General features: G+C 40.7%; 1 protein-coding gene and 1 long non-coding RNA gene across 3 annotated transcripts; one reads left to right on the top strand and one right to left on the bottom strand.

Moving 5' to 3' along the window:
* The first annotated feature begins 396 nt into the window (after positions 1-396).
* On the top strand, positions 397-27,181 carry SMLR1 (small leucine rich protein 1). Its single transcript, XM_025859572.2, is given in 4 exon segments — positions 397-427; positions 17,287-17,398; positions 17,400-17,551; positions 24,430-27,181. Coding segments are annotated over 4 exon segments (381 nt in total). The 3' UTR covers positions 24,516-27,181.
* On the bottom strand, positions 20,902-22,741 carry LOC141372912 (uncharacterized). Of its 2 annotated transcripts, XR_012378433.1 has the most exons (4): positions 22,572-22,741; positions 22,298-22,488; positions 22,139-22,215; positions 20,902-21,028 (listed from the first exon to the last, which is right to left on the bottom strand). It is a non-coding gene; the product is annotated as an uncharacterized lncRNA (long non-coding RNA). The 2 variants fall into 2 exon arrangements; XR_012378432.1 differs by lacking the exon at positions 22,572-22,741 and having other exon boundaries at positions 22,298-22,564.
* Positions 27,182-27,791: the final 610 nt, after the last annotated feature.

Here is a 27,791-nt window from a genome sequence, read left to right on the forward strand (position 1 = left end):
TTTGTGTCTTAGCCAACCCAAACATGCCATTAATGGAAGACATCAGCTGAAGATTTTCAGTGTCCTGGCTCTTATCCCTTTACTTCTGCCTTACTATGTGGATCATGGGAGGGGAACCTCATTTCCCTTATTTTCTACCTTTAATTTCCTTTGAGCTTTCTTTTTTTTTCCCCCCCAGAGGAGCAATCACACAACTGAGATTTAGATGACTCTAGTGAATCCTCTTTAATTTCTCTCCAACACATTTTCACAATTCATACTCACGTGTCTTATACACAGTGGAGGATATCAAAACTGTTTTTACCTCCTGGAAATATGCCAAATTGTACAGAAACAAACAACTGTCCTAAAAGTAAAGAGGTCATCATAGAGCCACTGTGTCAGGTTGTACAAATCATGCCCTATCTGAGGCTTCCTGACTCAGGAGGTAAGTGGGGTTACAATCTAGCCCTTGTTCTGTTTGCTAAGCAATGCCCAGAAGAGGTGCATTTTCCTAATGTATGCAAAAGCACTGTATCAGACAGAGTGACTCTTCTCATGGCAACATTAATATAAAAGAAGAATTAAGTAAACATATGAAGCTTGGTGTTATGTAGCCAAATAGATAGCAATTTACATTTGCATTTTCTTCCACATTATCCCTATGGAAATTCATTTTCCATCCAAGTTATTTATTGCTTAATTTGAAAACAATAATCTAACCTAATAAAAATTTCTGGATTTAAAAGCTGAAATGGTATAAATAGCAAAATTCATCAAAATTAAAGAATTTCATTTCTGAAGTACAAATGCCTAAAGGTAGAAAGGCACCACCAAATTCTTCTCCCTAAAGGACAAAATTAATTAAGTACAAAAAAAGATTAGAGACCTGAAATGAATTCAAGCCCCACTATAATGTAATACAAAATACAAAATTCCTCTCCCACCCAACTGACTTATGGAGAATCTGAAAACATACTTTTTTTTAAAAGATCTATTTATTTATTTTAGAGAGTGAAGGTGTGGTGGGGAGGGCCAGAAGGAGAGGGACACTCTTTTTTTTTTTTTAAGATTGTATTTATTTGACAGAGAGAGAGCGTGCACAAGCAGGGGGAGCAGCAGGCAGAGGGAGAAGCAGGCTCCCTGCTGAGCAAGGATTCCCGATGCAGACTGGATCCCAGGGTCCTGGGATCATGACCTGAGCAGAAGGCAGACACTTAACCAAATGAGCCACCCAGGCGCCTGGGAGAGAGACAGTCTTAGGCAGACTCCACATGAGTGCAGAGCATGACAGGGGGCTCGATCTCATGACCCTGAAATCACAACCTGAGCTGAAACCAAGAGTTGGATGCTTAACCCACTGCAGCACCCAGGTGCCCCGAAAACATCCTCATTACTAACAGAAAAGACTTTCAATAAAACAGAAGATATTTTTGGCCACAGAACACTTCCCAACATTAAACTCCAGAATGGCCTACCCAAATATAATAAATTTGAAGCACAAAACACTCTGCTTAATAATAGGAAGAGATGATTAAAGAAACCAACCCCTACCTTCCAGGGATTAAAATCTTAAGTAGAAACAGACTTAAAACTCTAACATGACTATCATAGGGGTGTACGTGTGCTGCAATGGGAATGGGCAGAAAGGAAAAAGGCTGACCCTGAAGGGTCAGGAAAAGGTTTGGTGACATTTGAGCTGAGATACGAAGATGAGAGAATCTAAAGGAGGATTAACTTCTAAAGCTCAGTGGCCTGCAGTCACAGCCCACTCAGGAAAGGATAGTGTCTGTGTGGCACGCTGTGGTAAACTGAGGGTGCTGACTCCTGCTGGAGCAAGGGACCTGGCTAAGATAGGCTGCCCCCAGGAAGGAAGAGATCTGTAACTCAGTACATCTGTAAACCATCTTGGCCACACCAGGATGTCATGGAACACTTATGGACAAGTTCTGTAGAGTTTTGAGAGTAAATTGGTAATTCTCAGCCTCTGTAACACATTATAATCACCTGAGAGCTTTAAAAAAAAATCGATGCCATTTAAATCAAAATTTCTGGGGGAGCAGCTGTTTTGTTTTTTTATTTTTATTTTTTAAGATTTTATTTATTTATCTCAAAAGAGACGAGAGAGAGAGAGGCGGAGGGAGAAGCAGGCTCTCCGCTGAGCAGGGAGCCCAATGCGGGACTCGATCCCAGGACCCCGGGGATCATGACCTGAGCTGAAGGCAGACGCCCAACCAACTGAGCCACCCAGGCACCCCAGATAGTATCTATTTCTAAGCACAAAGGAGTAACGAGCTCCAGAATTACCCCTCCATTGTAAACAACTAGAAAACTAGATAAAACACAGAAACAACTATTTTCAGGCACTAGGCAGTAGAGGACTGTGATCCTTTAGAATAGGGTAAAAAATCAGGTGGTTCCTGCCATCACCCAGGATTTCTGACAATCTCTAGACTGCAGGACAGAAAAGGGGAATACAAGTAGAGCTTGAGAATCTTGCTGAGTTTAGGATTCAGAGGCAGGAAATTGGGGAGGACAAAGCAGCTAGAATTTGTAGGGCAGAGTCCCCAACAGGAGGAAGCTAAGCAGAAAAACAATTCTAAAAATCTGCATAGGGATCCCATGAGTTTTTTGCCAAATACAAATCTGTGCATGCAAGATTGAAATCCCCAGAAGCTAGGCAGAATAACTTCCAAAAAAAGAACAATTGCCCACTCTTTTACTTGTTCAACACTGTACTAAAGGTTCTAAACAGTGCAATTAGACAATAAAAAGAAATAACAAGCTTGCAGATTGTAAAGAAAGAAGTAAAACTCCTTATGTACACATGACACATAAAAACCCCTAAGGAATTTACCCAAAAAAGTCCTTACAACTTATAAGCAAGCTCAGAAAGTTCTCAAAATACAGAATCAATATACAAAAATTAACTGTATTTCTATATACTAGAAACAATTGAAAATGAAAAATTTTTAAATTCCGTTTATAATAGCATGCCAAATATGAAACACTTAGAAGTAAATTAAACAAAATATGTGCAAACCTGTATTCAAAAAACTACAAAAGATTCCTGAGAGAACATGACAAAGGACTAAGTAAATGGATACGTAGACCATATTTATGAATTAGAAGACTCAATGCTATTAAGATTCTCATTCTCTCCAAATTGAGTCATAGATTCAACAAAATCCCAACAGGTGTTTTTTTTTTTAATAAATCTGATTCTAAAATTACTTGGAAAAGAAAAGGACTTAAAATAGCCAAACAATTCAAAGTTGGATGACACAGTTTCTTATTTCAAGATTTCCTATAAAGCTACAACAATCAAAAGAATATCATACAGGCATTGAAGGACAGACCTACAAATCAATGCAACAGAATAGAGAATTCAGAAATAGACCCACACACAGGTGGCCAGTTGATTTTCAATAAAAATTAATATGCCAATTTAATTCAATGGGGAAAAGAAAGTCTTTTGAACAAATGTTGGGGAAGGAAAATGAACCTTGACCCTTACTTAAAGCAATACAGAAATTTAACTCAAAATGGACTACAGATCTAAATGTAATATTTAAAACTAATATTTAAACTTCTAGGAAAAAACAGAAAAATATCTTCATGATCTTGGGGTAGGCCAAGATTTCGATAAAACACAAAAGGCATGAACCGTAAAAGAAAAAACTGACAATGTCATCAAAATTTAAAACTTAAGCTCCTTGAAAAACATTTTTGAGGGCGCCTGGGTGGCTCAGTCGTTAAGCGTCTGCCTTCGGCTCAGGTCATGATCTCAGGGTCCTGGGATCGAGTCCCACATCAGGCTCCTTGCTCCGCGGGAAGCCTGCTTCTCCCTCTCCCACTCCCCCTGCTTGTGTTCCTGCTCTCGCTGTCTCTCTCTCTGTCAAAAAATAAATCAAGTCTTCAAAAAAAAAAAAAAACATTTTTGAGAAAATCAAAAGAAAATGAAATTCTCTCCCATGGATTTAGAGAAAATATTTGCAATATGAGTATCTGATAAAGAACTTAGATCAAAAATTCATATTAATTAGTTAGAACTCAGTAAGAAGGCAATACAATTTTTCTTTAAAAAAGGCAAAAAAATTGAACACTTTATAAAGGAAGCCATATGAATGGCCAACACACACATGAAAAGATATTCAACATCATTAGTCATCAGGTATATTCATCATGCCTTTTTATTCTGTTTTTGATGTCTTAATACTTTGGGTCCTTGCTGACTCTAATGGCAGTCATCCCTTGATCTGTTGGCCTTGCCATACCTAAATAACAATAAAACCTGTATTTTAAAACACAGGGAAATTCAAATTAGATGCTCAGTGAAGTGCCACTATATACCCACTGACATGATACAATGTTTAAAAGATAACAAGACCAAGTGTTGGTGAGGATGTAGAACAACTGGAATCCTCCTCATCCATTGCTGGTAAGATTGTGAAATGCTATCATCATTTTGGAAGGCTGTTTGATAGTTTCTCACAAAGTTAAACATACACTTACCGTAAGACCTGGCAATTCTATTCTTAAGTTTTTACTCAAGAGAAATTAAAATATATGTCCAAAGACTTGTACACAAATTTTTTCATAATAGCTAAAAACTAGAAATCGAATGTCCATTATCCACAGATGAATGGATAAACAAATTATGGCACACCCATAGTGATATGGAAGGATATGGAGTGAAAGTGAAATAGTACTCAGCAACTGAAAAATGCAACAGCATGGATGAATTATGCTAAGCAAAAAAGTAGGATGCCAAAGTATACATACCGGGGGTGCCTGGGTGGCTCAGTTGGTTGAGCATCTGACTCTTGATTTCAGCTTAAGTCATGATCTCAGGGTCCTGAGAACGAGCCCTTTCTTGGACTCAGCATGGAGTCTGCTTGTCCCTCTCCCTCCCCCAGCTTGTGTGTGCCCTCTCTCTAAAATAAATAAATAAAATCTTTTTAAAAACTATATATACCGTTAAGATTCCATTTCTATGTAACTCTAGAAAAAGTCAATTTAATCTACGCTGACAGAATGTCAGAGGTTACCTGGTGCTGGGGCAGGAAGAATCGACTGGGAAGGGGCACAAGGACAATTTTGGGGGCTGATAGAACTATTCTATACCTTGACTGTGGTGGTGATTGTATGAGTATATAAATGTGTCAAAACACAGTGAGATATAGACTTATATGGGCAGAATTTATTATATGTGAACTATACCTCAATGAAGTTGATTTTTTAAAAAGTAGTATCCTTGAAATAGAATCAAATTTTATGTCAGTCTAACTTATTATTCTTTTACCCATGATGAGGTAATATGTCTGATTATTCTGAAAATATCATGAAAAGATAATAAATTATATTTAGAAGCAATTACTGAGACCAGATGGTTTCCCGTTCTTCTAGGAGTTAAGACAATATTAACAATATTGCTTTATATGTCTATAAAGAGGCTTATCTCTGTGTACTTCGTATTATGATGTATCTACAAAATACTACTCTGTAACAGTAGCTATACTTTACAAATCTCTTTTTAGGAAGCTTAACTGTTAACTCTGTATATAGGTTCTGTGATCCATCCCCTCCCCACCCCCCCTCCCCCCCCCCCCCCAACCAATTCTGAAATTAGGCTTTCGCTTTCCAGCTCCAACACAAAAACCGTGTCCCAGCTCAGGAATCCACTGTCTGGACAGCTATCTGCCCTGTGTTCCCCAAAAGGAGGACTGGGAACTCTGAGCAGTGGGATGGATGCCCATGAAAAGAATGTCCCCATCTCTGCTTCTTTTTAGGGGCAGTGGGGAAGATAAAATACGGCCAGATGGCTACAACTCATTACTGCCTGCCTGGCAGCATTCAGGGTGAAATGAGAGTAAATTAATCAGCATTCAGGGGAAATGAATGGCAAGGGGCAATGTGTATTGATGCTATTTTAGCACAAGTTAAATTAAACTTGTAGCACTGACAACACGCATTAATCTCCCTATCGCCTCCAGCAGCTGTGCAAATGAGCTCCTAGTTTCCTTATACAAACAGCTGTTATTTTCCTGTTACTACCTTGGCGGAAAGTTCTAGTAATGGCCTGGTAGCTTACCTCTAGTGATTAATACAGACTTGCGCATTATACGCACTCTGCTCGTGGAAGAACTTAGTCTTCATTGCAGGGACGAGTTTTTAAACTGCAGTGTCTTAACAGAAAGCTGGGCTGTGCAAGGAAAGTCAGATTTGTCGGTCATCTGCAAACACAGGTTTAAATGGCACTGTGGGGCGCCTGGGTGGCTCAGTTGGTTAAGCGACTGCCTTCGGCTCAGGTCATGATCCTGGAGTCCCGGGATCGAGTCCCGCATTGGGCTTCCTGCTCAGCGAGGAGCCTGCTTCTCCCTCTAACCCTTCCCCATCTCATGTACTCTCTCGCTCTCTCAAATAAATAAATAAATCTTTAAAATAAAAAGATAAATGGCGCTGTGGATGAACTGTTTGGATACCGCAGAAGTCATAAGGACTTTTTTCTAAAGGGAAATAGAAATAAAATTATGTTTTTTTCTAAAAGGAGCATTCTGACTTGTATTTCAAAGATCAGCTATAAATCTGTGTAACAGCATTGTGTTAGATTATCTTCTCTGTGACATACATTTAGGAATACTACTACTTAGCAGGAAAAGGTTGCCTCCCAATTAAAAAAAAAAAAAAAGGAAAAAAAAGGCATAGGGATGCCTGGGTGGCTCAGTGGATTAAACATCTGCCTTTGGCTCAGGTCATGATCTCAGGGTCCTGGGATCGAGTCCCACATCAGGCTCCTTGCTCAGCAGGGAGTCAGCTTCTCCCTCTCCCTCTGCCGCTCCCCCTGCTTGTGCTCTCTCTCTCTCTGACAAATAAATAAATAAAATCTTAAAAAAAAAAAAAGCCATAAAATCAATCAATGATATCTGGGTTAGATTTCATTTCTGTTTAACGTTCTGCTCTGACGTGAATACCTATGTTTTCATTACTTTCATTAGAAGTATAGGCCTTGTAACAATGACTTTCAAACTTTCTTTCTTTTTTTTTTTTTTTAAAGATTTTATTTATTTATTTGAGAGAGAGAGAATGAGAGAGAGCGCGAGAGGGAAGAGGGTCAGAGGGAGAAGCAGACTCCCTGCTGAGCAGGGAGCCCGATGCGGGACTCGATCCCGGGACTCCAGGATCATGACCTGAGCCGAAGGCAGTCGCTTAACCAACTGAGCCACCCAGGCGCCCCAACTTTCAAACTTTCAAAGGCAACTGATGGTAAGAAATACAGTTCACACATACACACACACACCCCCCACACACCCTGTTCCCAACACTAAAACAAGTTTCATAAAACAGTTCTGTCTCTTACCACATGATATGCATTCAAATATTTTTCTCTTTTATTTCATTTTTTATAAAATTCTGGTTGAGACTTGCCAAATTCATTTCATGACCTAACACATGGTACATGTGTAAAAACATGTTGTAAAACATAAATGTTATATTTGTACAAATGTGTGTTATCTTTTATATAAAATGTGATCCTTGGGGCAGGCATTGGGCGGCGGAGATCGCCACAATAATAATGGAAGCTCTTCTGTACTGAGCACCCGTTATGCTACGGGGAGAATTCCATTTAACAGGGTAATTATAGGGGTGCTTGGGTGGCTCAGTCGGCTAAACAACTGACTCTTGATTTTGGTTCAGGTCATGGTCTTGGGGTCATGAGATCGAGCCCCGAGTCGGGCTCTGAGCTGGGTGTGAAGCCTCCTTGAGATTCCCTCTCTCCCTCTCCCTCTGTCCCTCACCCTGGCCCCGCTCATACACTCTAAGTAAATAAGTAAGTAAGTAGATAAATAAATAAATAAAATGTAACTCTTCTAAAGCAGAAGAAAAACCTCCTCTCTGACTTTACTGCATAGAGTCTGTGGCATCACTTCAAACCACCCCCACCCCCACCACCTCCCAACCCCCCTGCCCTTTAATACTGAACATGACCATCTTTGGTGAGAGCCCATTAAGTCAGAAGTGCCTTCCAGGGCCTGCAAATAGCCAGAAATACCAATGAGAAGGGTCATTATCCTTCTGAAATTATGGCAAGAAGCCCAAATTAGAGCATTTAGAAATCACAAAGTGGACTGCAAGGCTGTCTGGTACTTCTCTCAGGCTTTTCTTCTCTGGGAAATTTCTGTTCTTCAGCAGCAGATTCCGGTTTTGCAGGTCTGAAGCTTTATATTTTGTCAGGGGCGAGGGGGGTTCTCTATTTCAGAGAAAAAAATACAAAGTTGTAGACAAAATTCTGTATGAAAATGAATATTCACATAGAATGAGAAAAAAATAACAAGATACATATTTTAAAAAGCTAACAGCTTTTTTTTTTTTTTTTTTTTTAACATTCTGGAGGTTTTGTCGATCTTTCAGTTTTTGATTTTGGCCTCCACTAGGAATTTCCTTCTTTTCATATTTGAGTTTTGGTATAATCAATAATTTTGAAGAACACAAAACTAATCTGAAATAAAGGCATTCCAAGAGGAATTAAATGTTTTTTAAAATTGTCATTATATTACATTGTGCTATATAACCATATAATAAAATTTATATTACATACATTGAACTTTCATAAATATGTATACTTTGGTATTAGAACACAGGTTTCTTCATGTACCTGCTCTTCCAGGTGGCAGTTCTGTGTGCTCTTTTGTCCAGAACTGCCCCCTTAGTCAAGACAAGATCCATCATACACACTAAAATGTAATCCAATACTTGGGGATCTGTAAAATCGCACAAAGATACAATTACTGTTTGTAGGACTGTTGCTAACCGTTGTTGTCCTCAGACATGGGTACTGAAAAATTCTATTTTACCCAATTAACTCCAAAATGTATACTTTGTTTGTAATTGTATATACGCTGTAGGAGAGAACTTTCATTTTGACTGGGCACAAATGAGAATCAAATCTTCCAGTTATAATTTTACATGCATGATATTTGGAAAATTTTCCAGAGTCGCTCTGGCTCCATATATTTCAAACCTATTTCTCTTCCACTTCCCATATTCTGAAGTTGAGTACCAAAGGACATGTTCAAACTGAGGTATGACCTTTTGCCCCTGAACCTTTAGGTCACCCACTAAGAGTTACTGCACAGTGGATGGTAGGAGTATTCCCGAAGCCTTTCACACACCACAGTTAGACACAACTTAACTATATACAGAAATGACTGCAAACCACATATACATTCTACTACTAACCCAATTAAATGTGTCCCCAACTCATCTTCCCCAACACCTGCCCCAAATATGTCTATGGCTGCTCCCAACAGGACATGACACAAGGAGCATGGCAGAAGGGAAGTTGAGGTGCAAAGACAATGAGTCTTAATCAATTGCAGTTAATATATTTTTCTTTTGCAAACTTTACAAAAACTACACCCAAGTATCTGTATTTTCAGTACCTTTCCCTGAGTCTGGAAGAGCCTATGCAAATGAGGGGTGCTGGCACTGAAACTTGATTAACTTAAATTAGCATAAATCAGTCTCTGTTCTGATCTCTTATTTCATAAACATATTGATTGATTAAAACAGAATGGGTGAAGGGAGAAAAAGCCTGAATTGGCAGGACTTCCATCTCTGAGATTCCAAATCTGTTCAAGCAACACACAACTTTTTGGTGTCAAAATGCCCTCATTTCCCTGCCACTCAGAAGGGCAAACATTCACTTTCATACAAACCCCAGAGAGCCACCCACTTCTGTTACAGCTTATTGCTAATGACCAGAAATACCTGATGTCCAAGGCCACCCTAGATGGGATGGGATTACAAAGAATCTGTGTTCAGGTGGGCATGTTCTAAAAATCATTTTCCAATGAACAAAATAACCTTGCAAAGTGGAACAAGCTGACAATTGGAAAAATTTCATGAGTGAGACAATGTTGATGCTTCTTGAATTGCGGGGGCCAGTGTGTGCTAGTACAATTTACAAAAACAAAAGCAAACAAAAATAAAAACAAAAAAAACCACCATCATAATTTTTCATAATTTGTTCCTTATCCATTGTTCCCTACCTAAGAATCTCCAACCTATATGTTGATACTTAGGGACAAGCTTTATGTTCGGAGCACCAGGACAAATCTTCTTACCCAGTGGCCCATACCCAAAAGCACGGTCTGTATGTAGACCTTAATCTCCCAGGAGCCTCCGGACAAAAAAGACTTGATGGTCCAGTAAGTTTGGAAAAGGCTCATGCAGTATTCCTTTTGGGGATTCATGATGCACCCTACCAAATTAAAGGCTCTACAAAACCTTGCAGTAAAGAAACCTGCTTACCCCAGGATTCTCTATATTTAACCATTTTTCAAGCAATGTTCAATGCATTGTGGTAGAATCCGAGCTTCAGAGATTAGACACAGAGATGGGCACATTTTCTTGGCCTATTGTCAGTGCTGTCAAGTTTCTAGATCAGTATTTCTCAAAAGTGTAATTTCTATTACTTGCCCTCTTTCTCAGTGTGCTCCAGCCACCATAGGTCTCATTACATATCTTTGATCATGCCAGAAACATTTCCATTTCAGAAATTTAGTACTCCTAGTCCTTCTGCCTAGAACTCTGTTCCTCCAAATGTGCACATGACTCCTTCTTTCACTTCATTCAAGTCTCTGCTCAAAAGTCAACTTTTCAGAGAAACCTCTGAATTGTGTCCCCTCCCAGAATTCATATGTTGAAGCCCTAACCCCCAATGTGACTAGGGCCTTTAAGGAAGCAATTAAGGTATAATAGGTCATAAAGGTGGGATTCTAATCCAATACAACTGGTACACCTCTAAGAAGAGGGAGACACCAGGAGTGCCTGTGCACGGAGAGGAGGCCAAGTGAGGACACAGCAAGAAGGCAGCCACCTGCAAGCCAAGGAGAAGGGTCTCAACAGAAACAAACTCTGCCAACATCTTTATCTTGGATTTCTAGCCTCCAGACTCCTGTCTCTAGGAGGTTGAGAAGCAGAAGAGTAGAGTACAGTGGAGAAGTGTTTGGGCTCTGGGTTCAAATCCTAGTTCTGCCACTTTCTAGTGGTGTAATCCTTGATGAGCCATGAAAACTCCAGGAGCTTTTCTGTCGGTAGAATAGTGATGAGAAAAACGGCCCTTACTTCAAAGGCATTCACGTAAGACTGTAATGAGACACAGCACAGGCAATGATTAGACCACTGCCTAGAACAGTACCCGCATTCCAAAACTGGTACCTACTATCACTTACTGTCTGTTTACTCCACCGGAATGTAAGTTCTGTAAGGACAGGGAATTGATCGTATCCAGAGATATGTTCATAGTCCCCAGATCAGTGCCTCCAGGGCACATGTTAAACCCTTAATAAATATTTTTTGCCTGCAAATATAAATAAATAAAAGCTGGTGGATGTTCTCACAGAGTTCACAAAGAATGTAGATTCTGTATTATCTCGTCTGTAATCATCTTTTTTATTGAATGAGCACCTTATAACCCATCGCTGTCACATGATTTCAGAGCACTCATTTTTGTGTTGACCGTAGTACTGGTGCCAGGTAATAGTACTTAGTTATGAGCCAAGCTAGGAGGGACAGTTAATAAAGGGCCAAAGCAGATAGGCTTTCCTACTCAAAAGGGCCATCAGTACTACATTTACCCTGTGGGTGAGACTTCATTTCAGCAAAATGTCATGCACATAATTAAATCAAAACACTTTATTTGAAATTCACTAGTTTTGTTTGTACTAAATTTTTTGTATTGGTTTTGTAGCTGGTCATAATCTGATAGCCCAGATATCAGTCAATGGAACTTTAGCACCTTCCACTGATGGACTTCAGAACTTTCATTGGCCTGTGACATGTCAGTGGAATGAGTCATTCTTTATGGCTCAGGCAGACTGATGCAGACTCCAAATCAGGGCCCTGGTGGGTTTGATATTATCTATAATAGGTCACAATTACCTGAGGGAGGATTTTGCCCATGTCATTAGAATGAGTCATTCTTTATGGTTCAGGCAGACTAATGCAGAATCCAAATCAGAGGCTTGGTGGGGTTGGTATTACCTGCAATTGGTCACAATTATCTAAGGAAGACTTTTGTCCAGCTCTCACTAAGAGTATACTAGGTGATATACAAGTAGTCCCTAGGCTTTTTATTCCCAAATATCAAAACCTGCAACCACTTGTTTCTTAAATAATCATGTAAAATCAACAATGGGAGGATTTGCTATTAAGGAAATCAATAGGAGAGTATAATCCCCAATGTGTTATGTCCCTCAATTTTCACAGACGTATATTTTCCAATAATATTAATGATTTTTCGTACTACATGGTAAAGAGCCAGGTAAAGAATTAGTTGTGGTAGGAATAGTTGTGGTAGGAAATTGCACATTGCCTATGGAATCCCACCCTGAATTCCAGTAAATCAAATAGATTATGAGTGTGTCCACCGTCCCCATCCTTCTATAGCTGCTATGCCTACTAAATATAACTCCAAGCAGCCAGTTTGGATTGGGATAAGAGCCTTTATAAATAAAAGTTCCCAAGCTCTGAAGGATGTTTTAATCAATTCTAATATTTTATCTTCTAGAAGTTCCCAGTCCTGTGGCATTTTTCATAATTTAAGAAAACCTTTAATACTAGCAGTAATCACAAATCAAAATCTAAAAAGCAACACCCTTTGCAACAGCATAAAAAATATGAAACACTTAAGCATAAATCTGACAAAAAATGTTCAAGACTACCACACTGAAAACTACAAAACACTGCTGTAAAAAGCTAAAGAAGATCCAAAGAAGAGGGAAACACATGTGGTGTTCATGCGTCAGAAGACTCACTGTTGTTAAAATATCAATTATCTCCTCATAATGATTCTTTGCTCATTTACAGATGCAATGCTATCTAAATGAAAATCCCAACAGGACTTTTTATAAAAATTGGCACAGTAATCCTAAAATTTATATGGAAATGAAAATGACCTGTACTAGCCAAAACAACTTTGAAAAAGAACAAAGTTGGAGAGCTAAGAGTACCTGATTTCAAGACCTATTTTAAGGCTACAGGCATCAAAACAGAATGGCACTGGCGTAAAGATTAACAACTGGATCAATGGAGCAGAATACGGAATGCAGAAATAATTGGACTTCTGATTTTTGACGAAGGTTCAAAGGCAATTCAGGAGCAAGAACTGCTTTGTCAACAAATAGTGCTGGAACAATTGAAGATCTGTATGAAAAAAGAAAGTACTCTAACCCATCTCTCTCATCATATATAAAAATTAACTCACAATAGATCATAATCCTAAATATAAAAGCTAAAACTACCAAACAGAGGAAAACACAGGAGAAGGTCTATGTGACCTTGAGCTAGTCAAAGATTTCTTATCTTTATCTTCTTAGACATGCCATGAAAAGCACAATCCATAGAAAAATAAATTGGTTAATGGACTCAAAATTTAAAACTTCTGTGTTTTCAAAGACATTGGTAAGTGAATGAAAAAAGCTAGAGTGGGGGAAAAAATCCTTGCAAATCATATATATGATAATTGACTTGTATCCAGAGTATATAAAGAACTCTCAAAACTCAGGAAGAAATAATCTAATTTTTTTAAAACATGCAAAAGTATTGAACAGACACTTTATGAAATAAGATACATAAAATGGCAAACAGGTACCTGAAAAGATGTTCAACATCATTAGGGAAACACATAATAAAACCACAGTGAGATTCCACTACCTATCATTGGAATAGCCAAAAACCTGACCATACCAAGTGTTGGTGAGCATGTGAAGAAACTAGAATTCTTATAACACTGCTGGCAGAGATATAAAATGATATAACCAGTTTGGAAAACGGGTTGACAATTTCTTAAAAAGTTAAACATACACTTACCATATGATCCAGCCATTTGATCCCTAGGTATCTACCCAAGAGAAATGAGAGCACATGGCCATAAAAAGAATTATATAGGAATGTTCATAGCAGCTCTAACAGGTTAATGGGTAAAAAATGGATATCCACACAATGAAAAGCTAGTTGGCAATACAAAGCTGTGTATTGATACACACAACAACATGGATGAATTTCAAAATAATTATGCCAAGTGAAAGAAGCTAGACAAAAAGGAGACATACTGTATGATTCCATGTGTATAAAATTCTAAAAAATGTAAACACATAGTAACAGATAATAGATCAGGGGTTGACTGCCGATTGGGGGAGCAGGACGGGTGGGAGACTGGGATGGGAAAGGAACAGAGAAAACTTTTGGGGTGATGGGTAGGTTCTTCATTTGATTGTGACAATGAGCTCACAGGCATATACACATAGGTCAAAACTTATAAAGTCGTATCGTTTATTATGTCAATTATATCCCAAAAGAGCCTTTTTAAGAAGAGAGTAAACCTTTAAGTCCACTTCACAGATTGCGCCTCTTAGAATTCTCCACGTGGGTCAGAATTAGCTCAGAACCAGTCACTGATACTACTTCTCACCCTCTCCTTCTTGGAACTTTCTTTTGCAACCATTTCCTAACTTTGCATCCTGTGGGCTCCTCTCCTACCCCATAGAGCCTTTTGGTTTTCTTCCCTGGTTCTTATCCTTCCTCCCATGTCTTAAGCGAGAACGTTCTTTAGGGTCCACAGCTGGTCTCTCTTTTATTCTCATGTACACTCCTTCCTGAGCAATCTCTCCACCTGCTCGGCCCCAGCCACCATCTGTACTCTAAGAACTCCCAATCTGCACTGCAAGACTTGTCCTCTCTCCCGACCTCCAGATTTCCACAAGCTTCCCCTTTCATTACCTCCAATTTAATGAGTGCAAAACTATAAATGTTCCCCCATCCAAACCTGCTGCCCAGCCTGTGTTCAGGTCTCCCCTTCCAGCACTGCCATCTCCCCAGCCACCCACGCCCAGCACAGCGCAGCGGATGAGAGCACAGGTTCGGGAGTATGGTCCCGGATCTGTCACTGATTTACATATGCATCTTGGGAGAGTTATTTAACCTCTTTGTGCCTCATTTCTTCATTTGTCTAATGAGTCTCTTCCTTATAAGGTTACTCTGGAGATTAAATAAGATACACATAGAGTATTTATGAGGTGCCCAATACAGAGTAAGTGCTCAGTGATTAGTAGTATCATGGGTGACATTTACCTCTCTCTACTTATTCACCAAGGACTGTTCATGTGGTTCCTGCAGCCCCTTGTCCTCCTCTTTCCCTTCCCTCAGCTGCCCCCATCTCAGACTCATTGTATCTTGATACTATGTTGAGACAGCCTACTCTGATCTTCTCTTCAGTCCATTCTGTCAAAGGCTACCTAAATGAACCCAGGTCAGCTCATGAACTTCCATGATCAAAGACCTTCCATCGGTCCCCCTTGTCCAAACAGTGCAGTCCTTAGCAGGGCTTTCAAGAGTCTATGCCTTGATGCTACCCCATTTTTCCACCTTCATATCTCTGGTCTGAACTCCATATCATTTGGGTACTCTTATTTCTTCCCTGTCCTCCATAAACCCTGCCCTGACCTACTGTCATGTATTTGTCTAAGGAGGTCATTCCACAGCTCCCCATCCCCAGGCTTAGCTCAAATGCTATCCTTTTAATGAACTTGGCCCAATTCCCTAACTGGAATCAGTCAGTCTCTCCTCAGTGCTTACATTGCACTTTATAGGTCAAATTACTTACATTATTGTCATTTATATATTTGCCTGTTACTCTTACTTACCTTTGCTAGGCATTCAGTGAAGGCCTGAATGCTGAATGGAATAAAATGGAAAGAAAGAACATGACAAACAGTCTGCCTAAAAGCTGCCTAACATCTCCCTGGTAATGTCACCTGCTCATGGAGTTTCTCTGTAGACTGACACTTTACAAATTAGCATCCTGTTCAAGCTGAAAGAGCACCAGAGAGCCATCTCATTGGAAAGCACTCAAGAGAAATAGCAACAACACCACTCAAGGAGTGTGGAGGGGGAGAAGAGAAGCAAATAAGTTACGACAGATGCTGACTTAATCTTGGCTATTCTAAATGGCTCTTTCTGCAGTTAAGATGTCTCTCTTCTGAGAGGAAGCTGTTTACTGTTCATTGCTTAGGCATGCCAGTCAAGCATCCCAGAGATGCTCTCTATTCTTCTTATTTTATAAATTAGGGTGCTGCTTTACAAGGGGGACTAAGACTCTGCATGGCCATGCAAAATCCCTGGTGAAAAGAATTCAAGAGGCACTCACAACAGCATGTGCTTGAGAGAATCTGCCAGCCACTCACCCAGGCAGCTCCCAAGTGGGGACAGGGATAGGGTTAGAACATGAAAAGAGGTTAGAACATGAACCCAAGAAGGTGGCTGTCAATTTCCCCTCCAAATTTCCCAGATTCTCCAGGAGATTCTTTCATTATGGAAATGATTCTTTCCATTGCTTTTAGTTTAGTAGACCAGTATCTTTGAACTTTTTTCACTAAAGCAGTCAGTGGCAACTCAACTTGGTCAATACATCAGTGTCAAAATGATTTACTGCCCTTTCTTTTCCCAGAAACTCTGTAGTTACCACACAAACCACAACACTAGCATTCAGGTCCCACCTTCTACTGCTAATGGTGGACCACAGAAATATGTAAGCAAAAGATAACTAAGAGTACAAACTACTAAAGCAGTGAGCAAAAACTGATGCATCAAGGGGAGAAGGAAAAGGGGCTATATTACTATCCATTCCATCACTATAGCACTTGTGGCAATTACCTCTTTCTGTGTCTATTTCCACTCTCAGAAAGCAGGGACCAAGACTTACTACTCTTTGTACAGCCAGCATCTAGCCAAGAGGTTGGGTTCTAGTAGGATTAAATATTTGTTGAATAAATAAATATACCAGTGCACCTCTCAGAAAAGTATTCAGAGGAGGACATACTAGGAAGAGTTTTTACATATGGAAAGAATATTGCTCCTCCTTCCTTGATATTAGTTATATCAAGTACATATGAAGGAAAATTCACTTTTTCTAGACACAGGTTCATAGGTACATGAACATGGCTACTAAGTAATTTTCAACTCTGAAATTTAGAAAATGTAGGAAAAATTCTTCCCGTGTCTGGGAATATATAAGTAAAATATCTATAACACTGGGTTTTGCTTGGAATCAGGTACTTTTCATTCCAGAGAAACTGAATACAAAGAAATCTAGGCCTCCTGGTGTCATTCCCAACCCTGGCCAGATAAATGCTCCTCTCTGGAATGGCTTGGAGGAATCACATTCAAATTCCTCGACACTTTGTAGCTGAGTTACAGAGTAACCTGCTAGCAATCCTCTCAGAATTCACGGGGCTGTTGAAATAGAGCAAAGTCCACAAGATTTCCACCGAGATGTGCTGAGCAAAGGCCGGAGCCCCAGAAGAAAACAAGTGTAGACTCTGAGCAAAGCTGCCCTCATCCTGAGCGTGAGCTCGCTGGCCCCTGGGGTCTGGGTGATTGGCAATGAGCCTTGTGATGTCAGCATTCATGAGGGAGCTCCCCGGCTTGTTCCTGCTTGCTGGGGTCTTCCTACCTGTGACCTTGCTGCTGCTTCTTCTCATCGCCTACTTCAGGATCAAACTGATGGAGGGTAAGTGTGAAGCCACACCAGGTAGTGGCTTGAAGTCCTTTCCCATGGCACACCTTTGCAACTAGCCAATGCATGGTCAGTGTTTCTGGGGGGTGTCTGGGGCAATACATGGTTGTGATCTGTAGGTACTTCTCACTAAGCACTCTCTCCAGATACCTTCATTGGTGAACAGGCAGTGCGATCCTTTCAGCAGCATGGATCCTGAGTGAGGCTCTGCAGGCCTGCGGTGAGGACCCCTTAACTGCAGACCCTCCCCCCACCCCGCCCCAGAGAGCCGAACTGCGAATCAGCCATTTTGACCTGTGATTGCTTCTCTCTCTCTCACAGGGCAATATATTCCACAAATGTTAAAACACGTATCATGGTCTGCCTTCTCTACCTGACAGACACCTATGTGCATCTGACATGAGTGTGTGCACACACACACTACTTTCTCACCCACGGAACTTCTATTAAGAAAATGTGCCAAACAAACACTATGCTATCACAGTGTTTGGCAAATGTCAAGCCTTAATAGATAGTTGAGGGCTTGGTGTAAGCTTTTCATGAGTCTTATAGTCTTAAGGAAAAACAAAACAAAACAACTCAGGAGCTCAAAGTGATTTGGACATAGGCAGTGGGGTCCTGGATTGAGAGTGTTTATCCTGCTGTAGTTAAATTAATGAAACTGAAATGTGACTTCACAGACTAAATGTTAATAATGTGCCCAGCAAATATTGGATTAATATTATAGAGGTTAATAGTTATTTTAGCAATAGCAACAGAAACCAGTAATATCTAAGTTGGACGGTGTCATATTATAGCACTATAAAAACAAATTTGAAAATCATTCCTCTCCCACAAAAACTTGCCAAGTCCAGGCAATGCCTTTATGGATGTCATTCTATAAACAGATATTCAGAATCTCGAATGCAGACTGCCATCATATATGACCTAAAATCAAACAGAAGTACAACGGGGGATAGTCCCTTTTTTTTTTTTAATGCGGGGATTAAGGGAGAGGGAGAGAAAATCTTAGGTAGGCTCCACGCCCCGTGTAAAGCTTGATGTGGGGCTCGATCTCACAACCCTGAGATCATGACCTGAACTGAAATCTAGAGTCAGATGCTTAACTGACTGAGCCACTTCTAAGTGGGATACTTCTAAGACGAGATTTAGAACACAAATTCTAGAGGACAGGGAGCACATTATAGAATCATAAGTTTCCAATCATAACATACTCAAATATCCCTTAGCCTTTCATTTTTTTCCTCATTTTTATGAACAGCTCTCTTGTTGAATGACCCAGCTGTATTGTCTTGCTCTACAGCATTCATGTGATAAACCCTTTTATTAAGTTAGTTTATCCTCCATGGCCTCAAGACCAGTCTACCAGATGTTCTGCCACCTAGCCATTCATTAACACTGACTGAGTCCTGGAAAAGAGCCTCTGAAAAAGGAAGAGAAAATTAGAAATCTCCAGGATCCTAACTATGGGATTTTAGCCTTCCAAATTGGTTGAATGCCAAGCCATTGCAAACATTTCTATTTTGAAAGTCTTTTAAAGCTGTTGCAATGGCCATTGTCATTCACAGGCATGCCAGGCCCCCAGTGACACTGAGCACCCTGTGGAGCAGTAACAGGATGCTGATGTCACAGAGACTTGAATCATTCATGTCACTCCCAAGTTTCATCTCTGGCTGCCTTTTTGGGGAGATAAATGTTTAGTACCTCAAAAATGTATCAAGCCTTAAATGAGGCAAGCAACAGACCAAGATAGCCTCATGGATTCCAAAGTCTCTTACTGGCCCCTATTTAAGTTATTATAGGCCAGATCATTCAGCAGGACACCTGGTATTTGGGACAGACTCTTCTTCAAAAAAGGATGAATCTTGGTTTTATAGCCTTACTTATCCCTGGGTGACTTTTGGGGGAAAACATCTGTAATCTGCAAAAATTAAAATTAAATGGGTCTATAGTATTTTGCTTATTTAGATAATGTAGATAATTATGAGGTATAGACATCACATTCCTTCAGAAGGTCCTGGAGAAGGCAGCCTGCCCTTGAAAGCGTGGCCGGGCATCACAGGGGGCTGATGCAGGACAAAATGCAGGCAATGTGTACACACAGTACCAGGCCCCAAGGACATGCTTAACGTGAGTACCAGGATCATTGCACGGTGACCCCTTCATCCTTGCCCTAGACAATATAAGTTGTCTAGAGATTAAAGCCTCCATGTTTTGCAACACAGCATATAACCCAAAGGAAAGCGAGAAGGTCAGCCCTATACAACAAAGGCCAAGGCCCCCCGGGTAGAGTCCTTTCACCAACTTTGAGGCTTGTTCCAAATGTGCACCATACTTTTGGGTAGGAAGAGTTCTCATGCATTCATTCAACACATATTTGAGAAGATACCACATACGAGGGATTGTCCGAGATTCTGGAACAGATTTTTACTATGGGCTTTCAGAACTGAGAGAACAATCCTAGGTCTAGAAAACCACAAAAGGCATCTGGCAAAATTGTTAGAAGTTGGAGGAGAGACATTGCAAGTCTCTCTGTTTCTGGCTCTGGCCTCATTTACAGGTCTGGTCAATGGCCTGAAGAATGACCTGCCCTTCTCCCTAAGTCTTGTCCCAACATTAGAGCAGAGCACTCCCACTGGAAGCAGAACCCTCCAAACAGCTAAGGGGCCCCCACAATGATGTAATAAGCCTCCGGGCTATAGGTAAAGGAGCACAGGAGGAGTGAGTGAGGAGGTGGAAGGAGGCAGTGAAACTCTCTGCATCGGTCACTTAATGCAGTAGGGGTCCCATCTGAGGCTTACTGTTGGAAAGAATACTAATGACTATTAGCACGCTGTTGCCAGCAGCTTGCCAAGGAACCATCTGCAGGATACCAAGGGAGGACTGCCCTGCTGACTGGACCAAAGCAGGCTTCTCTGTTGTCAGCTTTCATTCAGTTGAGACTGGGTCCCAAGTGTGGTGGGGTAAGACAATGAGGGCCCTGGGCACTATTCCTTGTAGGTACCTGGCCAGGATAGCAGGTGAGGGGCACCCTGGATTATTACTCTCTCAAGAATTTTCTATTCCAACTGTGCTTTGCTTATCTTTCCCTCTTCTCCCCAATGGGAACTGTGCATCCTTTCTTGGAATAATTCCCGATTACGTTTTCCAGGGTTAGCAGACAACCTTAGCCTAAACGTATTTTCATTTTTATGTAGCTCTGTTCCCTTTATTTTCCAAATTTTCCTTTAAAAAAACTTTAAGAACACTTTTAAAGGATAGTTCTTTCTGTGGCTGTTTTCCTAAGTGTAAGTAGTTATATCTTTTCTATAGTTTGAGGGCAATTGAGATCACTGGACCCCAAATAAAATATCACCAGTTTGTATCTTTATTTAGCAGTTCCCACTTAAAAACTGTAACCAGATGGTCAAATGTCATGTCATTAATCTTCCAACCGGGGTTATGGCAAGTGTAATCATTCCAATTTTGTTCCTGTAAAGAAAGGGACATTGACAGATTAACTGGTGTGTTCACAGAACCCCAGAGTCCTACATTCTGAAACAGAAAATCAGCTTGCCTTCTCCATACATCCTAGTTCATCAGCCTAGAGAGGCATTTTAAGATGTGATGGAAAGCATGTGGAGGTACTGTAATCACTCAGCATTAATCCCTACACTTGAAGCCTTGGGAAGTAATGGTGCATGTAAATTTAATTAGTATGTAGACAACATCAATTTTCTCACAAAGGAAGAAAGAAAATTCTCTAGCATCCTGCACTCTTCAATCTCTGTCAATTACCTCGAGGAGTAGCTCTTGAGGTGGATGTCTGAATCTTGAACTTTCCATCAGCAAAACCCTTCATCAACTACTCCCATGGACATTTCATACCTTCTGAGTACAAGTTTTGATTATCTTACCTCCCCAACTCCTGAGATTCCTAAACCTCTACTTCCAGTATTACTCTTTGCCCCCCAAATACCATCACCCTGATCAAGGACAAATTGCTCTCCGAATAACCAACACTGCCCAAATAATCATTATGCTAAAAAAAATGTCTATTGAATGCCTGAAAGTTTTTGTATGGAGTTAGATCCAAAATAAGGTCTGGTAAGTGATCACATTCTGGCCTTCAGCAACTTAACATTCTAAAACAAACATCTCAAGTAGCAGATGGCTAGACATCTTTCACTGAACTTCATATATATGCTTTAGTAGTCAGCAATCAAAAGGGAATAAGATAAGTATTTGGAAAAAAATCAGAATAATTTAAGCATTATTAGAGTAAAATTGTTAAGAGCTCAGACTATGGAATCAAACCAAACGGGGTTTGAATTCCCAGTGTCACAATGGCTACCCAACCTCTTGAAGATCAGTTTTCTTCATCTGTAAAATAGAATAATAGCAGGAAATAGCTATAAGGTTGGTATGGGGATTAAATGAGGTGATACATACAAGGTTCTTAACAATGCCTATTCCAAAAACTATTAGTTGTTATTATCCCTGCTAACTTATAAATTCCAAGAAGCCGTGTTTTGTCATTATAATAATAGCTATTATTAAAATTACCTTGTAACAATTAAGTAAATTGCCCAAATCACTCACCTGGAAAGTGGTAGAGACAGGAACTGAACCCTGGCCAGCCAGCTCCAGAGCTAGCCTTCTCAGCCAGCACACAACTCCTGGAGTATTGAACACAGATGACATATTCAATAGATATCTGTTGAATGGATGAATCCTTTTGGCCCAGGCAAACAAACTTACCACAAACAAGGAAGGCAACTGTGGGAGAATTTTAAACAAGGCAAGGATTTCATGAAAGCTTTGAGAGGCTTTCATCTCTTCATGTAACAGGAGTAAGTATTTCTGACGGTGATTCCTTAGCATGAAGACGTCACCCTGAGTCAAAGAGGCTGCATTTCTTCACCTGTGGCCCAAGAGGAGAACTTCATGGCCTGCAGAACTTCCACAATACCAAACTCAGGTGTTTTCAAGGCCACCTGCCAGTCTCACCTGTCTAGTACCTCTCAGCCCGCACCTTAATAGGCCTAATGAAGTAAAGCGATAGCCAGGTGCAAGCTCCTTCAGGAGGGAGGAAGGTGAATTATCACTGTTGTTCTCCGGACCTTGCACCAGACACCATGTACTGGAGCGCTAACTCCCTGTGGACTGAGGAACTTCCTCTTGGTCTCTGTTCTGCTTCTCCACTCCTCCTAGAGTTCTCTCCCTTCAATCCCATTACTCAGGTCACCAATTTTCAGTTCTACAATTTGTGTTCTGGTTCCTCATTCAAAGCACTCGTCGTGTAGTTAGTCTTCGTTAATGAAGACTAAAAGGGAAGAAATTACTCACATTTCAATGAGTTTATTATCTAAGCCAGGGGCCATCTCAAGCAATACCTTTGAACTAGCAATCATCTAATGGACAGGCAGTGTAACCGAGTGGTTGAGAGTGTGGGCTCTGGAATCAGACTGCCTGGGACGGAATCCTGAATCCATCCATTTCTGGGATCGTAGGCAAATTGCTTCCTCTTGATTTCTCCCTGCCTCAGTTTGCTCATCTGTAAAGTAAGACTAACAAGGATGACTACAGCATAACGGCATTGCAAGAATTAAATGTGATAAGACATGCAAAGGGATTTACACAGTGGCTGGCACATAACAAGTACTCAATAAATATTAGCTATTAAATCTTGAGGCTCATGTAGCCCATGGCTTGTCACCATCCAGTGCGTATGTAACACCTGCTGACTATGATGGCAAGCCGTTGTGGAGGCCTAGAACTCAGGTCAAGGAGAGCGCATGTGTCCTGGGGTACGTCGCATATAAAGTGCATGGCAAGGGGTAAATTGCTTGGATTTGATACAGCAGCCAAAGGGAAGATTTCCAGGCTCAAGTCTATAAACGTGTACTACCTCCCATAAGAGTATAAGCTTCTGATCTCTGGTTTTAGATGATATGAATAATTATAATTCTGAAAATAAAATTTTAAGAGTAAAAACAGATTCAGTGGTGTGTGTTGGTGGTGGTTAGGAAGAGAGATGTATTTTTTTGATGTACCAGGAAGATCCCAGATCCCAAAGGATACTTGTTGGGATCTCAAGGGAAATCTCAGGGCTAAAGATCAAATGTGTTATTGCCAGCAAGGTAATAGTTGAACCTACAGGAGCAGAGAAGAGGACACAGAATGATGGTATATAATAAAAGCCAAAGGGAGGAAAATAACTGGATCGTGATGGGGCTTGTGTCCGTTGTTCCAGGGAAGGAAGCTGGGGGTCGAAAAATGCCACTAGATTTCACAAATAAGATACCATTGATGAGCTTTAATAGTTCAGTAGAGTAGCTTTAACTGAGGTCATATTTTAAGGGGTTAGGGAATGTGCAGGTGGTAAAAAGTTGAAACTGTCAGTTTTCAGTAAAGGATGTCAAAATGTAAAAGAGAGAAGACTAATTTGACATATCTAAGGACTAAATGCCCAACACATTTTTGGGGGCAGGGAGGGTCAGAGACAGAAACTCTATCTTACTCATTTCTACATCCCCGCCCCCGGCCTACAGACATTGCTTTATCAATGCTTATTGAATGAGGGAGTCTTAATACATTTAATCAACAATTAATCTGCTAAATATTAAGTATACTTAGCTACACTTAGCATGTAACAATTATTACAGTGGTAATTTGTCCACTACAACTGGGTCCATTCTTTCAAAATAAGCATTTCATTTCTGTTGGAAGTGGTTGGGGAGGTGAGGGGAGACCCTGCAACGGCCTTGCTCTGGGGACCTGGCTTTGAGTAACTTGCAGAAATGCTGGCCAACACCCACGCATGAGTTGTACATGACCAATGGCAGGCACTTAGCTGCTTCCAAAGTACTAACTGATAATTTTCCTTTCAGTTAACGAAGAACTGTCGCAGAGCCCCCATCACCAGCAGAAACGCAAGGCTGGCTCTTACCTGTACCAGCGGACAAAAAGAACGTGACTTGGGGACTGATCCATGGCTAAAGCGCAGCGAATTTCTACTGGTCAGAGAGCAACGGTCAATGGCTTAGCTAATGAAATAAGTTCATAAATTCAGACAACAGCATACATGGAATACTGAAAAGCTTGTTCTGAACCACTTTGCAAAGTGGCAGCTATGACCCAGGGGTACATCTATGAGACTCAGTTAAATAGCAGTTCGTTGGAGAGTACCAAGAATATAAGATTCTCTTGGATGTGCACTATGGACTGGACGCTTGGCAACTTTTTAACTTTTATAGGACTCTGTCTACTCTGAAGGACACTATTTTTTTAAGTAAAATTCTTAAGTATCCTTGTTACATAATCCCATGGAAGTGTACATCATTCTGATTTTATAGATGAATAAATTCTGGTAGAGAGCAAACGGATAGCAAAAGACAAGTGCCTTGAGAGCACTGTGGATTCCCTCTGCGAGAGCATTCCCACTTCCTCCGCCTGCCGCACGGCAACTCTAAAATGACGCCCTTCCAGGCATCACTTCCGGCCCTGAGTTTGCTTCTCTCCCTTTCCCAGCTACCTTCACAAATCACACCACCCTTGCGATGACCCACAGAACAAGTGGAGTCTCTCCATACTAGATATGGATCACCCATGAAGGCAGCTTTCGTGCAAGCAATGGCTTGGGAATACTGGCAATTTGCTGGTGGGCAAAGGGAAGAAGAGGGCATTCATGTAACTCAGATGGAGAATAGTTCAAGCGTTTGCCTCTAAAACCAAAACATCAAGGAGCTATTTCTCAATACGGAAAGAAGTCAACATTTCACTAGCAGAATTCTTTTCTCAGTGGGAGCCCCAAGGAGCCAACATAGATAACCAAAAAGAAACACTTAATCCAAAGTGGTCATTAAAGTAGATTGAGTACTCTTGTGCTTGCCACAGTTTTCTAGTTAAGACCAACAAAAGATGCTTCCCATGTCCTAAGTGGGAGTCTGGTTATATTCCAATCTTTGCATGTGAAGCTAACAAGCTATTAGAGTGATTAACTTTATAAAACGTACTGAGTTTGGTCACCTGTAAGAAATGCACCAACTTTTGTAGTGACATACAATCTTACGAAAGATGGTGTGTATGACCAAAAGCAAGGACGGACCACTGGTGCTGGGTATTTTCTTGGCTACCCCTCGCCCCACTTCAAATTCTTCACATAAGTCCAGAGACATTAGTCTCCATTTGCCCCTGTTGATAATGTAAAACTCAGTGTTTGAAGACACTCATTCTGTTTTATTGCATTTGATTACAATGGAACTGTCTGCTGGGGCTTTCAGACGGAGGTAATTTAAAATAACAGCGTTGGTGCCATATGGAAGGAATAATAATATTCTATCAGTTCTAGGAGGGATCTCTTTTTAGCCCCCGATGGAAATCAGCTTATGTAAAAATGCTTTCTTTAACAGAAGGCGTGAAAGGATGCATCGTATTCCCAGCTGCCAGCCAAATCTGTGGTTTGGCCACCAGGGTTGGCTCCACCTTCTTCTGGAAAGACGGGAGCCTGGCTTTTGGTTCTGGTGGAGGCAAGCCCACCATCTCTTCCTGCCCAGGGAAAATGTATCCCAGCTACTGTGATAACGGATGAGCTCCCAACACGTATTTTCAGCGATAGGCATAACCAAGGAGTTTAAAGCAAGACCCATTTCTTTTGTTGCTGTTGAGAATAATTTCCAGTGAAGTCCTGAGCAGATTTGTGGTTTTTACGTGTAAAGAGAAACAGAAGCATGTTTTCCCATGGAAAGACCAAGTCCCAAGGGTTTTGCTACAATCTGCTTGAAGGCACGGCTACTCAAATTGTCAAGTCCTTCCCAGAGCGCCCCCAGTCAGTCAGCTACACTTGCTCTTCAGATGTTCACAGCCCAGTTTAAGATCTTCTTCCGGCTTGGGTTGCTTTGGCTCGTCTGCATGGCTCCTAGACCAGGCGGCAGCCTCCTTACATTATCCTCTACTCTGCTCCACTCTGTGCTCCAAAGCCTCTCACCAGGGGCCCCAAATGCACACACAACCCCACAGGGTCTCACAAGGGCCCCTAATCTTATTTCTAATGTTCTAGTACCTGAAAGAATTCCCATCTGTTTCCCCCAACCCAAGACCTTCGACAAAATAATGCTCTTGTTATGTTGCCAGGTATTCAGTGAAAATTCACCAAAGAATTTTTTTTCCTTCTTTTTTACAGAGCTAAATAAAGCTGTTCATACTAACTTCCCACCTCTCTTGTTAACAGTGCTGGGAAACTGCAATCCATGACCTATATACAAGGTGGCCAAACGGAAAATGGGGCAAGGAAGGACACACGTTATGTTCCCCGAAATGTTATTCCCAACCCTTAAAGAGTAAACTTACTTATAATTAATTCGACCAGGTAATAGCCTCTAGTATTTTCTAGAATTTAGTAGCAATTAGAAAATCAAGAACAAATAAACACTCCCATACACCAAAAACAACTTTTCCTTGGAATCTTAAGCTCCTTGGCAACGTTGTGTCTCAGAAATCAGAATTCATAGCTATTAAAACACATTCTGGAAATTAATTTTCTGACTTGTTTAGAAACAGAATTTTTAGAACAAATACTCTTGAGATTTTTGCCTTCTGACTTTGTAATTAGTGTGCTAATCGGAAGAGACCTCTGAGTTTATCAGAATTTACACAATGGTATTTACCCTGGCAAATGAGTGACAGAAAACATGCATTCAAAACATTTTATCTAAAATTACCACCAAACACATTGGAAATTTAAAAATGCCTTCCACTGTTGTTTTTTTCAGTATTCAAACCCACATTCCCAAACCCAGATTATTAAGAGCAGAAGTTCCTAACTTTTATTTAGATAATAAAGAAGCCTTTTGAGAATTTAATGAAAGCCAGGAATTTATTCCTAAGAAACATGCATACACCCACAATTTTGCATATATTTGGGGAAAGTTCAGACCCTTGAAATCCATCCAGGAGTCTGTGGTTAGGAAGCCTGCAGCTAGAGTCTCCGAGTATTTGCGCTGCCTCCACATGGTGGACGATGTGTAGACCGTAAGAGGTCCCTGATGTTGTGGGGTTCTCAGGGAAGTGAGGTCCACGTACCTCCAAAGCCAAAACCTGTTCAACAGACTTCCCAAGTAACCCTAGAATAGCACAGAATTCTACTAGGGAAAGCCCTCAGCACAGCTCAGAATGGCATGATCTTCCATAAATTTGCCAGTGGTGGATCACCTCACGCACAGTGCTGTTATTACTCACGATGCCTGCCATGTTT

Source organism: Callorhinus ursinus, unplaced genomic scaffold (assembly GCF_003265705.2).
Source record: "Callorhinus ursinus isolate GAN/ISIS: 27379988/994484 unplaced genomic scaffold, GSC_fseal_2.0 scaffold6, whole genome shotgun sequence".
NCBI classification, from domain to species: Eukaryota; Metazoa; Chordata; class Mammalia; order Carnivora; family Otariidae; genus Callorhinus; species Callorhinus ursinus.